Source organism: Pelodiscus sinensis, chromosome 19 (genome assembly GCF_049634645.1).
Source record: "Pelodiscus sinensis isolate JC-2024 chromosome 19, ASM4963464v1, whole genome shotgun sequence".
Classification (NCBI taxonomy): domain Eukaryota; kingdom Metazoa; phylum Chordata; order Testudines; family Trionychidae; genus Pelodiscus; species Pelodiscus sinensis.
In genome coordinates, this window is record NC_134729.1 from 18172485 (window position 1) to 18191319 (window position 18835).

At 65.6% G+C, this 18835-nt stretch overlaps 1 protein-coding gene across 2 annotated transcripts; it reads right to left on the reverse strand.

Moving 5' to 3' along the window:
- Window positions 1-4710: 4710 nt before the first annotated feature.
- On the reverse strand, window positions 4711-17668 carry USHBP1 (USH1 protein network component harmonin binding protein 1). Of its 2 annotated transcripts, none has more exons than XM_075902773.1 (15): window positions 17519-17668; window positions 15949-16091; window positions 13371-13486; window positions 12654-12811; window positions 11677-11958; window positions 11098-11235; window positions 10341-10489; window positions 9595-9735; window positions 8683-8783; window positions 8355-8505; window positions 7530-7800; window positions 6508-6720; window positions 6205-6296; window positions 5847-5969; window positions 4711-5271 (listed from the first exon to the last, which is right to left on the reverse strand). In XM_075902773.1, exons 1-15 carry the CDS (start codon window positions 17525-17527, stop codon window positions 5097-5099), a joined length of 2262 nt encoding a protein of 753 aa, XP_075758888.1. In that variant the 5' UTR covers window positions 17528-17668; the 3' UTR covers window positions 4711-5096. The 2 variants fall into 2 exon arrangements, with proteins under 2 accessions (XP_075758888.1, XP_075758889.1); XM_075902774.1 differs by having other exon boundaries at window positions 4713-5271; window positions 7530-7797.
- Window positions 17669-18835: the final 1167 nt, after the last annotated feature.

An 18835-nucleotide genomic window follows, 5' to 3' on the forward strand; every position in this document is an offset into this window, starting at 1 on the left:
CCCCCTGCCATCTCCCCACGGGGCTGGAGCACACAAAACCTACCAGCCTGGGCACCCCCCATCTCTGGTGTGGGAGGGGAATGTAGAGAGGGTCTTGCTGATCCTCAGGCAGGCCCACGTCGGCAAGGGATATGTAGGTTTGGAGGGGTCGTGTGTCTCCTTTGTGGGTGGCCCCCGACTGATTTCCCTGAGAGTCAGCGGCCCCCAGCCCAGAAACGGTGCCCCGCCCTGGGGGGCTCTCAGGCAGAACCCTTGGCTGGACCGCACGACCCCATTTTCCACAGCGAGGTGCCCTGGCGGACCCCCCCGCCGGGGTCCCGAGCGCGAGCCGGGCCTGGCGCCGAAAAGAGGCATCCGACGAACACCCCCGCAGGGCGGGAACTCGCCGCCTTCCCCGTCCCACGTGGCATGGGACGCGCTTTCGAGGCCTCTGCCCGGCCGCCAGCCCGGCGCCGAGGCCGCGACGCCCAGCGACACCAGGCAACGGTTTGAAAACCTCACGCGTGTTGGCGCCCACCTCACGCCTTTTCCACTCGGCTCCTGCGGCAGGAGGTACCCCAAGTTTCTGCCCCTTAACCCCTTCTTTGCCGGCTGCCGCATTCGCCAGAGCTGTGCTTCGGCCTCCTTCTCCCGGCCCGGCGTTCCCTGTTGGCGCAGGCTCCTCGCGCCCCCCCCCCATTGCAGGCCAGGGACGTGCGAGTCGCCTCCAACCTATTTCTGTGCCGGTGGCACTGGTGTCACGTGGGCCGAGCAGGTGCCCAAGCGCGGGAGGGGGAGGTTGTTTTTTTTTTGCAGCAATTAGCTACACGCTGAATTTGTCCTTGAAATCCACGTGACGGGAGTGCTCCTGTTTTCACCGCAGCCTTTCCCTGCTGCGGCCACCCCCCTCAAGGCGTTTCTACAGACACCTTGCTTCGCGCCAGCTGTTCCCCTGCCCGCCCGGGGCAGAAACACGTGGGTGTCGCCCTGCTTTTCCGAGGGCAGCGGGCATCGCTGCTCAGAGGGCATCACGGTGGCATGGGGGTTTGCTGGGCAAGCAACAAGCAGGGGGAGATGCCGCGTTACCAGCTGCCGTTGTATCTTACGTCCCCCCAGCGTCCGGAATCCCGTGATTACGTTGGCCTCCTGGCTCCCCGTTCGACCCTAAACCCCTCGCTGCTACCCCTTGAGGCTGCAGGGGGAAAGCTGAGACACCCGGCCGGGCGGAAGCTAAACCGGAACGCGGGCTGGAACATTTTCGATATTGACGTGGGCGACGGTTTCGGCAGGAAGGGGCCTGGATCCCACGGTCGACGCTTCTGGGGGGCTAGAGATGAGGCCCGGCCCGGAAGATGACACTGCTAGACAAATACAGGAAACCAGCGCCCCATTTTTACAACGGTGGGCATGACTCACTGGAATTAGAGGGGCCAAGCCATGGAGAACGCCCCTAGGGCCCAGGTGGATTCTCCAGGGCTTGTATCTTTCATTTAGGATGGGATGGTTCTTTTGAAGACCCTAAGAAAGATGGGGGCTACATTAGCTGTCTCCGCTCCAGGGAGAGATCAGGGAGTCCTTGTGGGGAGAGCTCCGAAAACCTGCGCTCCACGGGCAGCGGCAGCCAGAAACACAAACCGGATGCTGGGGATTATTAAGAAAAGGGTTGGGAATCATCCGGAGAATATTTGATTGCCTCCTATGATGTGCCCACATCTGGGCTAGTAGGTGCAGATGTGGTCGCCTCCGCCACACCCCTGCCGCTGAGGGGGCAGCGCCCGTCGGCCACCCCCCCAGAAGCGGGCGCCACGGGCAAAGCTACATCGTTGGCTCCGGTTTTGGGCGCGTGGCGGGGACGCCGGACCCCTCTCTGCCCAGAACAAAGGAGGTGGGAGCTGCCAGCCTGACCCTGTCTCAAGTGGCGTCATCCTCCCTCCCAGAGCCTGGCTGACCCCCGTCCCTGCGCCTCTGCCCAGCCTCGGGCGCCCACACGCTACGGCCGCTCTCCCCCGTCGTCCCATCAAAGCCCCGCGACCTTGCTCGGCTGCCCCCCCCCCGCCTGCCTCTTGCCCTTTGACACTTGGCCTCCCTGGGGAAAGGCGGCAGTTGTTCGGCGAATCGATCGCGCCGAGACGGTCAATTACCCCGGACAGGCCTGTCCGACCTGGGCTTCCAGCCCCGCAGGGACCCGGCTGGCAAAGCAGGGACCCCTCGGGAGCCCATAGCCCATGCAAACTCCGGGGCCAGCCGCCGCTCTGCAGCCCGTGGTCTGGGACCCTGCAAGTGGGGGGCACGGGGGTGTCCGGAGAACAAGAGCCCCCCCGCAGCCCAGGGAGCCCACAGACTGGGCCGATGAGTCGGGGGCAGATTTGGGCACGGCAGGGGCTTTCAGCCTGCCGCTGCGTCCTGTCCTGGGAGACCCTCCCTCCTCCGTCTGCTCGAGGCCCCCACCCCAAGCAGGGTCATGGCCTCCCTCCTCTCATGAATATGCATGGCCCCCCTCCCACCCCAGGACCACCCTCACCTCTGATCCCACAGTCAGGGTTAAAAAATGTCTTCATCTGTGCCCATGAAATGGGGGGGGGGCTTTGTTCCCAACGAGAGCCTCCTCCCCCAGCCGTCCCTGACCCCGCCCTCACCCAAGAGCAGCTGGTGACCCCCAAGAGCCTGGTGCAGCTGGTGTCACCCTCCCCAGTTGGGGGGGGGGGGGTTGAGGCTGCTGCCAAAGGGCCTCTGCCCCATAACGTGGGGGCATAGTCCAATTTCTCATAGGGCCCCCCCAGCCCTACCTGCCCCCCAGCCAGGCAGAGAGGCCAGGGGGTGGGGAGGCCAGGCAGCTGAAGGAGTGGGGCAGCGGGGAGGGTGTCACGCCCTTGGAAGGGCAGCGCCCCAGGGGCACGAGCCGCAGGAAGGACGCGGCGCAGCTCCCGGGCCAGCCCCAAGACCCGACTTCTGCTCCGGCGGCCGGCGCGGGGGAGGCGGGTTTCCTCGCTGCGTCGGGCCCATCTGTCGCGGGGGCAGGCGGGGCAGGGAGGGGCGGATCACCCCGGCGCTGGTGCCACGCAGGGGCGGACGCTCCAGGGGTCAGGTTCAACGCAGAGCTTGTTGCATGGAGGGGGAGGAGGCTGGGTATTAAACACGCCAGGCACCCACGAACCCCCAAACTTCAATAGCTACCCCTGCTGCTCCCAGCACGCCTGACGCCCCGCTAAATGGATCCACGGGACTCCCTGCTTCCTCCCTCCCCCCAAGCTAACGGGCGGGGAGGGAAGTTGGTTTTTCCTCCTCTGTTTTTGCAAGAGGCAGGCTCTTTCCCCACAGTCCCGCCCTTCCTACGGCCCTGCCCTGCCTGGGATCTCCTCGTGCAACGGGGTGAACCTCGTCGGAGCGCGCTAGGGCCTGCGGCAACTGCAGGGGTCCAAGCCGCTCCGGCCTGCAGAGTCCTGCTGGAACAGAGCCGAGCAGGAGTGGGGCTGGGCAAACCGGCCCTAGAGGCCTCCTCCGCACGTGGTCTTGACGGATCTGGTGGCGGGGAGTTCCGCAGGATAATTCTGCATGGGGCAAAGCAGCTAGACCCCGTCTCCTGAGGGTCTCCTCTCTCCGCCGCTCTGGCTGAGGCTACAAGACGGGGCCCACCCTGCAGGGACGTTCGGGCCCTTTGCTCAGGCTACAATTGCTCGGCTGCCCTAGGGCGGAGAAGTTTCATGTTGGGGTGCTGCCCTCGGCTGGCTCTTCGCTGGCACTGCAGGTCTGTGCGGGATCTGGAGAGGAAACCCCCAGCAGGACGGAAAGGCAGCCGCTTTCCTGTTCCCAGGCCTACCCCTGGCACCGAGGTCGGGGGAGCCCAGGGCGGGCACCGGGGCAAGGAGCGGCGTCTTTTCGTACAGAAGGGGCCAGAGTCCCGCAAGCCCTTGTCTCAGGCCCTGCCCAGAAAGGAAGCTGGCGGAGGAGAAAGCCGGCGAGGCGGCCCCGCCAGGCGGCCCTGGGGCAGCTGGAGGAACAGAGAGGGAAGATTTATGGGGCTGTGCCCCACGGAGGCCAGCCAAGCGCCGCCCAGGCCAGACACGAGCCACGCAGCTTCAGCTGTGCCCTCCTGGACGTGTGGGGCTGGGACCCACTCCGAGCGGAGAGCTCTTTATTGAGGGATTTCCTCTCCCCGCCCCCCAACACTGCACAAGGAGTAGCGGCCGCAGCCCCCCGCTGTTAACCCTTTCCCACCCGGCACCCAGCCGGAGCGCTCCCCGGGGAACAGCCCAAAGGCTCTGTCCTGTGGAGGCCGCCAGACCCCAGCCGAGCCCACGTAGGGAACGCGCAGGCTGCAGCCCCACGGGGCAGCCACGGAGAGCCGCCGGGGCGGCAGGACGATCGCGGGGCGGCTCTCGCTCACAGCCCGGCACTGGCTTGCTCTCCCAAACCCCGCGGGAACAAGGGCTCCGTGGCGCCAGGGTCTGTCACAGCCGGAGGGGCAAGCGCAGGATGGGGGGGGTCAGAAGAGGGGTTTGGAGCATCCCACGTGGTCCCTCCTCTGCCCCAGAGCACCACAGGGTCTGACAGGACTGGGACTGAGGGGATCCGCAGGTCGGGGCTGGCAGAAGGCTGGGGGTCGAGAGTGAGGGGCACCGGCAGAGCTGGGTGTGGGGGAGCCCAGGGCTAGCAGGGGCTGTGTGTTGGGGTTGGGGGGCACTGGCAGAGCTGGGTGTGTGGGGAGGGCAGGGATAGCCGGGGGCTGTGGGTTGGGGTTGGGGGGCACTGGCAGAGCTGGGGGGAGGGGAGCCCAGTGCTGGGCTAGCGGGGGGCTGTGGGTCGGGGCTGGGGGGGCACTGGCAGAGCTGGGGGGGAGCGCAGGGCTGGGCTAGCGGGGGGCTGTGGGTCGGGGCTGGGGGGCACTGGCAGAGCTGGGGGGAGCGCAGGGCTGGGCTAGTGGGGGGCTGTGGGTCGGGGCTGGGGGGCACTGGCAGAGCTGGGGGGGAGCGCAGGGCTGGGCTAGCGGGGGGCTGTGGGTCAGGCTTGATGAACCATACTCTCTAGGAGCACAAACCCCTCTGCTCCCCATGGGCTGGCGCGGTGCCCCTGGGCCGTGCCGGCTGGTCTGCCCGCTCCCCAAGGTGAGGGGATCGGCCCTAGATGCGGGTCTCGCCGCCGGCCGCACGCTGCTCTTCCAGCCTCTGCAGGGCCTGGGCCAGGGTGCGCAGCTGCCCCGCCTGCCGCTCGCCCATCGCGCCCATCTGGGCCTCCAGCCTCCGCACCTGCTCCTCCTGCTTCCTGCGGGCGTTCCTGTAGGCCAGCACCAGGGCGCTGCGGGGAGAGCAGGGACGTGGCTGGGCCGGGCAGGGCGGGGCAGCGGCTCCCAGATCAGCTGGGGGGCCTCTTGCGCCCCCGGGCACCGGCGCCCCCCACTGCCTGCTCCTTCCCCCCCCCCCCCCCCCCAGCTGCAATGCCCCGAATCAGCTGTTCCCAGCGTTCTAGCTCTGGAAGCAGCGGCAGGTGCATTGGGCAGGGGAGGAGATGTGGGGGGGGGGATATGGGGGGCCCACGGGCTGCTGCAGCCCACTGTTCGTGGCTGCCCTTCCCCGGGCTAGGGACTCGCGAGGGGCTGGAGCCAGACTGTCCGTCGCCCTCGGCGTCTGGGGGGTTAGAACAGGGGGCTGGGAGCCAGGACTCCGGGGTTTGCCCTGGGAAGGCCTCTGGGGGTCCGACCAGAGGGGCTGGGGGGCAGGACTCCAGGGGTCTCTCCCCACTCCCTAGCAGGTGCCCCACGCGCCCCCGGGCTGGTCTGCTGCCCAGGCACAGCTGCAGCCGCAGGAGACGCGTGGAGGGAGCCAAGGGCGGGCCTGGGCTGCAGGAGCCAGGGACTGGGATCGTCCACCCACCTGTGCGCCTGGAGGAAGTCTCTGGTGATCCCGCGGCACTGGGCCTGCTGGGCCCGGCTGGCGGCGCTGCACAGCTCCAGGGAGGCCGCCAGGCCCCGGGCTTGGCCCCGCAGCTCCCTGCTCCTGCCACGGAAACAGAGGCTTGTCGGAGGCCGCCCCGGAGCCCGCCGAGAGGGGACCCCCCCACCCCCCGACTGAGACTGGATCTGCCCCTCCCCCGGTGGGCTGCTTCGCTGCAAAAATTCCTCTGCTCCGGACCCCGATTCCTCCAGCCAGCCTGTGGCCCTGGGGCAGTCGCAGCTGGGGAGGAGCGAGGCCATGGGGCGCCAGAGGGGTGGGGAGGGAGGGGGCTGCTCACCGGGCCAGCGCCCCGACCAGCTCCAGCATCATCGTCTCCCGATCCTGGGCAGCCTGAGGTTTGGCGGCTCCTGCCTCCCGTCGCCCCGCGTCCTGGAGAAACCCACGAACAGCCCTGAGCGCCCCTGTCCCTGCCCAGTGGCTGCTGGGGTCTGCCCCCCACCCCCAGGGAGCCATGGGCAAGCCACACCCCCTGGGCGTTGGGGTACGGCTTGCCCAAGGGGTCAGGGAACCAGCCAGCGTCCCCTTTGGGGCTGCGTTTCCCGGACCCCAGCCGCAGATCCCAGCCCCGGCCCGGACGTACCTCGAGGCAGCTGCTGCAGCTGGTGCTGTCATCACTGCTGCTGCTCCCGGAACTGGGACACCGTCCCCGCAGCTCATCCAGCTCCCCCTGCAGCTGCTCGACCAGCAGCCGCTGGGCGGCCTCCTGCGCCCGGTGCGTGTAGGTGCAGAGCTCCAGGCTGCGCGTCTCCCTCTCCACCAGGTGCAGCCGGGTCTTCAGATCTGCCATGGACTCCTGGGGCCGGGGCGGGGGCATCACGGAGGCTGCAGCGAGGGGCCGGCGCTGGTTCCCAGCCGGCTCCGGCTCCCCAGGCCTGGCCCCTCCAGCCAGAGCTAAACACAGCGTTCCCAGGAGCCAATCTCCTGGCTCGAGAGAGCGCCACGCGCTTGGCAATCCCGTCACGTCTTGCGTGCTCTGTTCCCTCCCAGCCCCTCATCCCCCCCCAGGGTGCCCGTTATGGCCTGCTCAGCAGTTACCCCATGAGAAATACTGCATGAATGCTAACTGAGTCTTGCGGCCATCTGGGTCCCTGATTGACAGCAAGGGAAACTGAGGCACGGCGGGGCAGCTGTGACATGCCCAAGGCCACTGACGGAGTCTGAGACAGAGAAGTAGAACCCAGGGGTCCTGACACCTGGCCACCCACAGCTCTAACCACTAGACCCCACTCCGCTCCCAGAGCCAGAAATAGAACCCAGGAGTTCTGACACCTGGCCACCCGCCGCTGTAACCACTAGACCCCACTCCGCTCCCAGAGCCAGAAATAGAACCCAGGAGTTCTGACACCTGGCCACCCACAGCTCTAACCACTAGACTCCACTCCGCTCCCAGAGCCAGAAATAGAACCCAGGGGTCCTGACACCTGGCCACCCACAGCTCTAACCACTAGACTCCACTCCGCTCCCAGAGCCACAAACACATCCTAACACTGCTGTCTACACCTGGCTCTAACCACTAGACCCCACTCCCCACCCAGAGCCAGGAATCCTGGCCCCCTGCCCTGCGCTCTGGCCGCTCGCCCTGCCGCCTTGCCCCGTGCTTACCCTGATGGCCACTAAGTCGTGCAGCAGCTGCGGCTTCTCCACCGTCGGCCTGGGCGTCTCCCTGGGCAGGACCTGGCCGGCGACCGTGAGGGCCTCGTCCACCTTGGCCTGGGTGACGGTGTTACTGCAGAGCACGGCGCTGGCAGAACCGGGTGCCGCCGGGCAGCCGGGCTCCAGCAGAGAGACCTCCACGGAGGCCTGCGCTGCCCGCAGGCGCCGGATGTACTCCCGCAGGATCCCCGCCTCCGCCCGGCTGGGCCCCGGGGCGCTGCTGGGACAGAGAGGTGGGGAGAGCAGGCCGGGAGAAGGGGTGGAAGGGCCCAGTAGCTCTTGGGCCTGAGTTAGGGGCCCAGGGCCCATCTCCTGGGACTGGGATTCAGGGCTCCGGGCCCATCCCCAAGAAGGGGGGTGGCTCTGGGGCTCACAGTCCCCTCCCTTGGGTCTAGGGGTCCCATCCCCAGGAGCTGGGGTTCAGGGCTCAGGGCCCGTTTCTGGGATGTGGGGGGGATCTGGGATGTAAAGCTTGGGGACTGAGGGTCCCACCCCCGGGCTTGAGGGGGCTCAGGGTCCCATTCCCCCGGCTCAGGTCAGAGGCTCGGGGCCAATGCTCCCGCTACGTTTTTCTACCCACGTGCAGAATAAATGTTGTTCTGTGCACCGAGGCAGGGGCGGAGGTGCACCATCCGCCGGCAGTGGGCACTCTAATCAGCTGGGTGGCACCTGACTCTGTCCCAGGCGGCCTCCCAAGCGCTCCACTTCCAGGGAAGGCTGCTTTGGGCCCGCAGCCCTGCTCCCTTGACACCGCTCCCGTAGGAGCTCTGCTACCTTGGCCATCTGTGGGTCCCAGCAGCCCCGGCCTGCCCCGGCCTGGCCTCCTGGCCCTCCGGCTCCGCTCTCCCCAGGAACCTCCTGGCCTCGTCCAGCACGGCCCCTGTCCTGCCGTCGGGGCTCTGGGGGGCGCGGGCCCCGGGCTCTCCTAGGGCGGGGACCAGACTCACATGACGTGTCCGTGGGCAGAGCCACGTGGCAGCTGGCTCCCCCGTTATCCTCAGGGGCACCGTGGAGCGAAGAGCTCCCCCCCCAAGCTGCTGCCCCACAGCAAGGGGGCACGTGTGGGGCTGTGGGATCAGAGGGGCCATTCGCCAGGGCTCACCTTTGTCCACAGCATCTCCCTCCTCCGCCGCCTGCAGCCTGGGTCCCAGCTTCACCCCGGCCAGGGGCAGCAACACCTCGTAGGCCTCCATGCAGCGCTCGCTGCCAGGCCAAGCAGAGAGAGCAGCCGGTGAGCCCGGCCCCGGGAACCTGCCTCGAGCCCCCCAGGAACCCGCCCTGAGCCCCCTGGGAACCCGCCTCGAGCCCCCCGGCCTCCAGGAACCCGCCCTGAGCCCCCCGGGAACCCGCCCCGAGCCCCCCGGCCCACGGGAATCCACCCTGAGCCCCCTGGGAACCTGTCCCGAGCCCCCTGGGAACCCGCCCCGAGCCCCCCGGGAACTCGCCCTGAGCCCCCCGGCCTCCGGGAACCCGCCCTGAGCCCCCCGCCCCGAGCCCCCCGGCCCCCGGGAACCAGCCCCGAGCCCCCGGCCCCCGGGAACCCGCCCCGAGCACCCCCGGCCCCCGGGAACCCGCCCTGAGCCCCCCGGGAACCCGCCCCAAACCCCCCGCCCCCAGGAACCCGCCCTGAGCCCCCTGGGAACCCGCCCTGAGCCCCCCGGGAACCCGCCCCAAGCCCCCCGCCCCCAGGAACCCGCCCTGAGCCCCCTGGGAACCCGCCCTGAGCCCCCTGGGAACCCGCCCCGAGCCCCCCGGCCCCCGGGAACCAGCCCCGAGCCCCCCGGCCCCCGGGAACCCACCCCGAGCCCCCCAGGAACCCGCCCTGAGGCCCTGGGAACCCGCCCTGAGGCCCCCGGCTCCCGGGAACCCGCCCTGAGCCCCCCGGCTCCCGGGAACCCACCCTGAGCCCCCAGCCCTTCATGCTCCTGCCCCTCCCACATAGCCCATCCCCCTCCCAGCCCAGCTCCGCCCAGTGGGGTGCGCCCCGGAGCAGGCGGCAGAGCTGGGCCCTCACCTGTACTGCGCGGCCAGGTGCAGGGCGGTGCTGTTGGACTCGTACTGGCCCAGCCACATGCTGAGCCGCTCCGAGTGGCCCTTACAGTCCCGCAGCGTCCCCGCCAGCAGCTGGTTCAGGCCTTTGAGCCTCTCGATGCCCCTGGGGGGAGGGGCCGCGCTGTGAGCAGCGTCGGAGGGGGGGGCTGGTCCCAGGGAAGAGCTGGTTTATACCCCGCCAGGCTCTTCTGCACCCCCGAGGGATGCCCAGGCACCCTGCTCCCCAGGGGACCATGCTCCTAGTGCCACTGCAGCTCTGGGCCCTGCCACAGGGGGCGCCACTGGACATGCTGCTCCCTGGCCTCCCCCCTCCCCAGCCCAGGACTCCAGTCCCAGGCTCCCCCTTCCCCCCAAGAGGAGGATGTGCCCGCAGCTGGGGCCACGGTGGCACTTCATTGCTGCCATCCTGGGGGGCTGCCCATTCCAGCTTTGGCCGGGAGAGTGAGGCAGTGTTGCCTAGTGCATAGTGCAGGACGCCTGGGATACAGGAGGAGAAGGGGGTCTGGCGTGTAGTGCACGGGGGAGGGGAGGCAGGACTCCTGGGTCCTATTCCATTTCCTGGGTGACTTTGGGTGAGTCACTGCCCCTTGCCGTGCCTCAGTTTCCCCTGACTGTGCAGGATCACATTTGGGGGCCGGGGGCAGAGAGCTGCCCTGGCCAGTGTGTAAAGCCCTTCTCGCCCCTTGGGCGAAGGCCCTCAGCCCTCACCCGCGCAGCTGCTCCGTCCGGGCTTCCCATTCCTGGACGGGGCTCTCCGATGCCCCGGGGCGATGCTGGGGGAAGAGGCGACAGAGGTGGCGGGTGCCGGAGCAGCTCTGGAAGCACCGGATGAAGCTCTCGGCCGCGGCAACTGCGTCCTGCAAAGGGCCCCGGCAGGGGAGACAAACACTGGAACGAGGCTGAGCCCGGGGGAGGCCGACAGGCGTGGCTCCCAAGCTGGCCGGGGGTCAGGGTGCATGGGTGGTAGCACACCCAGGGTGGAGCATTAATGCTGTTAAACAGCACAGCAGAGACGAGCCGCCCTGCTAGAAGCTGCTATCACAATCCACGGCCACAGGGGACCAGCGGAGAACAAACCGGACATAAGGAGAAAATCCCTTAGCTGTGAGCAGCAGGGTGCTGCAGTTGCTCTGGCCAGCCACTAGAGGGAGACACAGTCACACCCCTGCAGCCCGTGTATTACGCCCCCTGAGTGGGCGCATCCTCCGCTCCTGGCCTGATCCAAATTCCCTGCAGTCAGTGGGGAGTCTTTCGATTGGCTGCAGTGGGCTTTGAAGCAGGCCCACCACTAGCTGCCAGCTGCCCGGCCCTGTCTATGGCTCGTTCCTGGCTCGGCAGCCACAGCATCCAGCGGTCCAGGGAGCTGCGGCCCAGCTGGCGTCCTCGCCTCCCCAGCAAGCAGGATCCAGCCGGACGCAATGGAGAAGCAGCACAGACCCGGGTCAGCCCCTGGCGCTGCACTCACCTGGAATGGCCAGGGCTCTCCTTCCCCGCCAGGGCTGATGGACCCCCTGGGGCTCACAGGGCCACTGGCAGACGCGGAGGAGCTGCCAGGCTGGGATGGCGTCTCAATCCTGAGCAGAGAGTCCTGCAGCTCCTTGACCTGAGGAAAGAGCAGCATCCGTCATGAACCTGCCGGCTGCCTGGGCTCAGACAGCCAGAGCTAGGGCTGATCCTGACAGCAGCAAATCCAGAGTGGCTCCATGGAGGGGGAGTCTGGATTGCACCAGCAGCACAGGAAGCAGACTGTTTCTGACGGCACCCTCCCTGCAGGGGAAGTGTGATCCCCCGGGAAATGAACAAGCCGAGTCCACACAGTGCTCGTTTGTTGAATAAAATGGCCACAAACACACAAACTCCCACGCTGCTTGAGTTCTGGCTTTGTCTCCTTTGTTTACCAGGGAGCATCCCAGGTAGCATGCTACACAGTGACATCTAGTGGCTGAATAAAATACTGCAGGTAAAAGGCTCACCCATATGGGTTGAGACCTTCCCAAATGAGGTCCTGGCCGGGGCTTTTCGGCATTGCCACTGCCCCAGGTACCTTTCTCTGGAGCTTATCCCGTTCCTCGTGGAATGCTTGCAGGGTGACTTGGGACCTGCTTAGCTCCTCCTCCTTGCTCCCCAGTGCCTCCTGGAGAGCCGTGTTCCTCTCTTTGTACATGGCTATTTCCTTCTGGATCCAGCTCGTGTCCTCTGCTGGGAGCCCCGGGCTGGCCTCGCTCGTCTCCCCCGGCGCCCTGGGGGCTGCTTCCCAGGGCCAGTCCCCGTCGTCCTCCGGGAGTCCGGCAAAAATCCCCAGGCCTCGTTCGAACTCTTCCAGGTTCTGGAAATGCACCCCCCCCCCCCCCCCATCCCAGTCACGTCACTGTGTCATGCCAGGAATCCAGAGCTCTCCTTAGGCCTGGGTGAGGCACCTGTCACCTGGGTATCCAGGCTTCATCGCGTCCCCACCCCCTCGGGCTCCAGGCAAGTTAAACCCGGCCCTCCCAGACCAGGGGACCCGTGGGGAATGGGGCAAAAGGGCCTTTCTCCTCCAGGGGGCGCCTGCTCCAATCTGTCTGCGGGGCTGGGGGACTGGCAGGCTCGCAGGAGTGGGGAATGGGGCACCTGGGCTTTCCCCTCTAGGGGGCGCTGCCTGACATGCAGCCTCAAAGGGGGGCAGGCTTGTTGGGGAGGGGGGCGAGGAATGGGGCACCTGGCCTGTCACCTCTAGGGGGCGCTGCCACAAGGGGGAACAGGCTGGTTTGGGGGGGTGGGGAATGGGGCTTCTGGGCTTTCCCCACTAGGGGGTGCTGCCTGCCATGCAGCCACAAAGGGGGACAGGCTTGTTGGGAAGTGGGGGGGGAATGGGGCGTCTGGTCTTTCCCCTCCAGGGGGCACTGGCTACCCTCAGCTGGCTCTGGCTGCCCCCCTCATGGGCAGCCCCTGCAGAAAGGACTGACCGGCCCCTGAGAACTGGGGGGGTCCATGCAGGTCAGAGCTGGGGCCAAGGGCTGGGGTAAGTGGGGGGCTGCTCACCTTGGCTATCTGGGCCCACTCCTCCCCCACTGCACTGGGGCCTCCCGTCTCCCCACCGGCCGCGCCAAGCAGCCGGGCGCAGCTCCGGTGGGAAAACACGGCCTTCTCCAGGGAGGCCACCGCCTGCTGCAGGTCCAGGAACACGTCCGAGCCGCCTCCTAGCGGGGGAGAAGTGGGGACGGATCAGGGGAAGTCCCGTTGTGTGTGGGGGGGTTCGTGCCCCTTCCACGCTCGGGGGTCTGGGCTCTCCCTGCTGTAAGGGGGGACAGAGCAGCAAGAGCCGTGGCTCCTCTCGATGAAAAGGGAGTGAGCAGCAGGCCCATGACGAGGGCGCGGGGCCGGAAGAGAGGGGCCCATGGATCCGTACCACCAGGGAGCAGAAGGCTGGCTTTGCCATGAGGCATCCCTGGGGTCTTCCCCATTCGACCGTGGCAGAGAACGGGGCGCTGGCAAGGGGAAACCCTTTCAGTGGTAATAAACCTGGTCTAAAGCTTGTTCCCCATGGAGCTCAAAGGGCTGGACATAGCCGGGGCCGCACCATTATCCTCAAGTCCCAGCTGGGGAAACTGAGGCACGGAGGGGGGGCTGGGACTCGCCTGGGTCACCCAGCAGGGGACTGGCATTGGCAGGCATAGAATCCAGAGGACCTGGGTCTACCCATTTAGCCTCACTGCCTCCGAAAGGTACAGGAGAGTGTGGGGCAGAACCCTTCTCTACCTTCCATGGGGCAGCCCATAGGGAAGGGGCGGATGGCCAAGCTCCGAGGCCTTGGCATGCAGCGGGGAAGGCTGGCGGTGTACTCGGAGCCCTTGTCTGAATACGCGTCTTCTTCTCTGCAAGAAACCAAAGCCAAGGGAAGCCCGGGGAAGAGCGGGTGAGTCCACGCCCCCCGGAGACAGGGCAGCGGGGCAGCCACAGAATTGAATTCCGGGTTTGAGTGTAACGCCCTGAAACCAGCCCTTTCGGACGCCCGGGGTGCATCTCCCCTGCCCCCGTGGCTCGAAACAAGCGACACGATTCGAGCAATGCAAGTTGCGGGGCTTATTTCGAGTCCATTTCCAAAGAGCGTCTTTCGCCCTGGCTGCTCAGCGCCCCCGTTCGAAATAACCCGCTGCTCCGAAACGTCCCTTATTCCTCGCAACGTCGGAACAGCGCGCCCGTGAGTTCGGGCTGTCGAGACATGGAACCGCGATTTTGGGAGAAGGGAAGTAGCCCGAGAGAGCGCCGCAGTCCCCCCGCGTCTGTGGCCCAATGGAGGTTATGCCCCAGAGAAGCAGTGACGCCTAGTGGGCATGCGGATTAATAGCAAGGGTCTGTCTCCGGAGCTCCTTTAGCGTGCCCTGGCAAAGTCAGAATCGTGCCTTTGGTTTTGATGGATGTGACGTAGTGGGGGGTACCTTGCTGGTTGCTATGCTGGGCAGTGGGTTGTGAGTGACCTCCACTGGCTGCAGCACGGCCCAGCAGGGCAGGGGATGAGTCATTATGCAAGGGGGCTTTGAAACTCATCAGACAGGTAACTCCCAGGGAGCGGGACAATGGGAAGAGGGGGAGTGGAGCCCTGGCTGGGGGGCAGGGCTGGAAGTGAGGGAGTTAGTTTCTGTCTGGGAGCATGGAGGAGACAGCCTAGGGAAAGGGGCTGGGATTTAAGGGCCCAGTCTCCCCCATCCCAAGGGGGGCTGAGGCATCCTAGGCCTGCCCTGGAACCAGATGACATCTGTGCTGTGCTGTATCCTGGAGAAGCAATAAACTCCCTCTGTTCTACTGCCTGGTGGAGTCTGTCTGTGTCATTACGGGGGTGCAGGAGACGGGAAAACCCCAACGCGCCGTCACAATGGGCAAGTGAAATCTCGCGGGTTGTCCCCCCCATGGGGCAGGAGGACAAGAAAATTGTGGATCTCAGCCCATACAGGTTTGTGACTATCGGACAGGCCTGCACAAGAGCATCAGAACGGCCAGACTGGGTCAGACCAAAGGTCCATCCGGCCCAGTGTCCTGTCTGCCGACAGCGGCCAACACCAGGTGCCCTGGAGGGAGTGGACAGAACAGGGAACCATCAAGGGATCCCTCCCCTGTCACCCATTCCCAGCGTCTGGCAGAGGCTAGGGACATCCTCCCTGCCCAGCCTGGCTAACAGCCATTGATAGACCCAACGTCCATGAATTCACCTAGTTCTTTTTTGAACCTGTTAAAGACCTGGCCTTCACCACAGCCTCTGGCCTGATTGTAAGAAGGTGGAGCGGTACGAAGTTCCCGGCTTTATTCCCCAGGGCAGGAAGAAAAGACCACAAAGGCTACGTCTGCGCGGCCGCGCGGTATCCCAAAATGGCTGGGTCTTCTGAGCGCGCCCGCCGTTTCAAAATAGAGCCGGCTTGCTACTCCGCCGTCCCCGTAAGCCTCCCTGCACGAGGAGGGCGGGACGTTTCGGAGCAGCGCGTTGTCTCGAAATAAGCGATGCCGTTTGCATCACTCAAATGGCGTCACTTATTTCGACCGGCGGCGCAGTGGCGACGCATCCAAAGTCACAGCTAGATAAAGCTAAGCAGATCAAGCCAGACCGGCTAGTCCACAGCCTAAAGACGGCCAGGGCTTCAGTTAAAGAATCGGGTGCACAGATACCATGGTGATGGGCATGGACAACTGTAAAACCAAGGTTGTCACCTATTCTATTCTATTCTATTCTATTCTATTCTATTCTATTCTATTCTGTCGAGAAGAGAAGAGAAGAGAAGAGAAGAGAAGAGAAGAGAAGAGAAGAGAAGAGAAGAGAAGAGAAGAGAAGAGAAGAGAAGAGAAGAGAAGAGAAGAGAAGAGAAGAGAAGAGAAAACTTCTTTTTAAGAGCATCTTTGCTACAAGCAATATCCCAAACTGTGGCTGCTTCGCAGGGTTAGCAGACCCAGAATAGCAAAGGGAGAGAGAAACTGCAAGGAAGGGGACGGAGGGTTTCTAGCTGAGAATGGGTGTCAATGGAGAGGCTGTTTCCAGTGGCCGAGGAGAAAGCTCTTGCGCCCAGCTAGGGCGGACATATAGGAAGGGGGCTATTGCTGTGAGGGAACCACCCGCAATGCAGCAAAGACCAGACAGGCTCCATTAGCCGTCAGCAGTAGTGGGTTGTTATCCCCCAGGGAGCACAGCCGCTCATGGACAGACTAGTGCCCCGATCTGCAAAGGGCCGGGGCGGAGGTGCCCCACCTTTCCTGGCACAGCAGTTTCATGCCGCAGCGAGAGCTACGGGCCAGTCAATGCCCGGAGCTGTTGGACGGGCCGTCTGGGGAGTGGGACAGGCCGGGCGGGTACCTGGCTCTCCTCTGCTGCAGCCGCTCGGCCTTGCTGTGCAGCTGGGCGACGGTGAGCAGCAGCGTGGTGATGTGCTCCTCGTAGCGCAGGATCGCCCGCTCGTCTGCCTCCTCCAGCCCCTCGGCGGCCGAGCCCCACTCGCCCTGCAGTCGGTCCCCGGAAAACCCCCTGCATCTCAGGCCCCGTCTGTGCCAAAGGATCCGAGAGCCCGGGATAGCCCCGGGCCCTGATTCCTGGCGTGCAGTCACTGACTCCAGGGCAAAGCGCACCTGCTCAGAATCAGCTGCATTTCCCAGCAGCACTGTAAATGACAACACCCGGGGCACCCGGAATCGGGCCCCAAGCCCCCCTCCCCGCCCACCTCCAGTGACTCGCCAAAATCACGGGGGACTCGTGATCGCACCTGGGAGCTGCACCGCCCACCGCTGCCCTCCCCCCATCATGCCCACCTGCAGCCCCCTGCTTGTGCCCCCTATAGGCTGTGAGGGGCAATGCAGCGTCCCTGGGTCACTAGCCGGCGCGTTTGGTAGCATCTCAGCCAGCCCCGGAGCCAGGAAAGGCTGGAACGGCTTCCTGTTTTCCGCAGCACAACGTCCTGCCTGCTCAGCAGCCGGGTCGGCGCAGCGGTGCCCAGCGAGCCCTCCCCCGTCCGGCCTGGGCCAGAGCCCCCGCTGCACCCCCTGGCCATGCTGGGTACCCCAGTGTGGATACACCGCTCCCGCCAGGGCCCCGCTGCATGAGGACATGCAATGTGGTGCTTTTCCTGCAACCCCCACGCAGCCAGTCTGGGAAGAGCAGGGGATAGTGGCGGGGCTAAGGCAGCTACTGGTCTGTCTTGGCCCCACAGACTGCGCTGCACCCCAGAAGTGGCCGCAACTGACCCAGGTCTTGGCGGGGCGGGGGGGTCGCACAGGGCTCCGCGCACTGCCCCTGCCCCGAGCACTCGCCCCGTCCTCCCATTGGCTGTGACCCTGCGGAGGGACAAGGGCCCACAGGGTCATAGCAGAGGGAGACAAGATGCACCGGATTCTCCAATCCATCCCCAGGACAGGGTGGATCCCAAGCAGGTGCAATGGGATTGAGAACTCTGTCTGCCACTAAATGTGGATGCTACCACAGGGGCCTGGCTGCATCACCATCAGGGACTGGTCTGTACCCAGAGGCTCTTGGAGCAGGGAGACAGGTTTGGGGGAGGTGCCCCGGCCTTCCCCACTGCAGAGTGAACCACAGCCGGTCTAAACCCGGCCCCCACCAGGTAGCTCATGGCGGGAGGCTGAGGTGCACCATGTGACAGCAGTTGCAAAGCCAAGCCAGACTCACAACCAGTGTTCCCTCTAATTTTTTCCACCCATGTGCAGAATAAATTTTGTTCTGTGCACCAAGGCATGGTGGGGAGGTGCACCACCAGCAGAAACACAAACCTGGCTGTGGGCACTCCGCTAATCAGCTGACCGGCACCTGACTCTCCTGGGTGGTCGCCCAAGCACTCAGCTTACAGGGAACGCTGCTTATAACCCCGCCACTAACCCGTGGCTCCCTCGTCCAGGCACCCTAGGGGGAAACCACTTGCCTTCTCCATCCCTGTTCCTTCCGCACGAGAGGAGCCACGTGTGAGGATCGGATCCCCGGGGCCGGCAGTTACAGAGAAAAATCAAGCGGCCCCATTGCGTGTAGAAGCCCCTTCTCAGCTGATTCTCAGCCGGGATCTCCCAGCCCCCAGCCTCGCAGCCCAGCCACCTACCAGACGATCCTAGGGCGAGGAGCGTCTGGCCATCTGCGCTGCTTCCGGGCAACCGGCCGACCCAGCCCTTTCCCGTTTCCCGATCCTGTGCACGTTTCCTCTCCCTTGTGAAATGTGGCTCCGTTTTAACTCTCGAGTGCCTCGTAGACACAGAAGGAAGGGCTAATGCCCTCCCACCCTTTGCCCTAGCCACGGCCGAATGGAAGGGGAGCCGCTCCGTGGACTCGGGGGAAGGTGATCGCAAGAGCCTGCGGGTTGGAAGGCACCTGCCAGCTGGGGATAGATAAAAAGTGCCCTGAATTGCTTGTGGCCATAGCCCTGCGTGGCCTCCCAGGGGGTGGCAGGGGCTCTGATACTGCAGCCATGGGGCCATGGGGCCAGAAAAGTGTCTCGGCCCCCGTTCTGGGCCGTGGAATGTCGGGCCCTGGGTCTCGTTGCTGCAGGGGGATCAGGAGAGCAGTGGAGGGGCTAAGGCAGCTTCCTGCCTGTACTAGTACCGCAGACTGTGCTGCGCCCCAGAAGTGGCTGCAGCAGGCCCGGCTCCTAGGTGTGTGGGGCAGGGGCCCTAGCCCTGCCCCGATCACTAGCCCCACATGCCCATCGGCTGGGAACCTGCTGCTGGCTGCTTCTGGGGCGCAGCCTGATCTGCGGGGCCAGGAGAGGCAGGACGCTGCCTTAGCCCTCCGCCCCCTGCTGCCCACCACTGCCTGGGATCTGCTTGAGGTCAGCTGCTCCTGCCCCAGCCCTGCCCCCCCAAAGCCGGAGCTCCCTCCTACACCCCGCAGCCCATCCTCAGCCACACCCCGCAGCCCACGCTAGTCACAGTATGTCGGGTCGCGGCCTCAACGGTTTTCTTCAGCAGGGTGATGAGAAACAAAAGTTTGCAAACCGCTGCTCTAGCTCTAGGGCAGGGTCGGCCACATCCGCGACTCTGCCAAGGGTCTGTCGGCACCACGGAGCCGACGCCGGCAGAGCCGGAGGGGTGCAGGCGTTTTTGCAGGCGTCGGACGCCCGTCTCCCCGCGCCACGTTAGCGACACAGACGGAAGCCCTGTTCCATCGGCGCGGCTGCGTCTACACTGGGGTTTGCCCCCACTCGGACCGACATGGCCACGCCAACAGACTTCCAGTCCGGTGCCGACGGCCC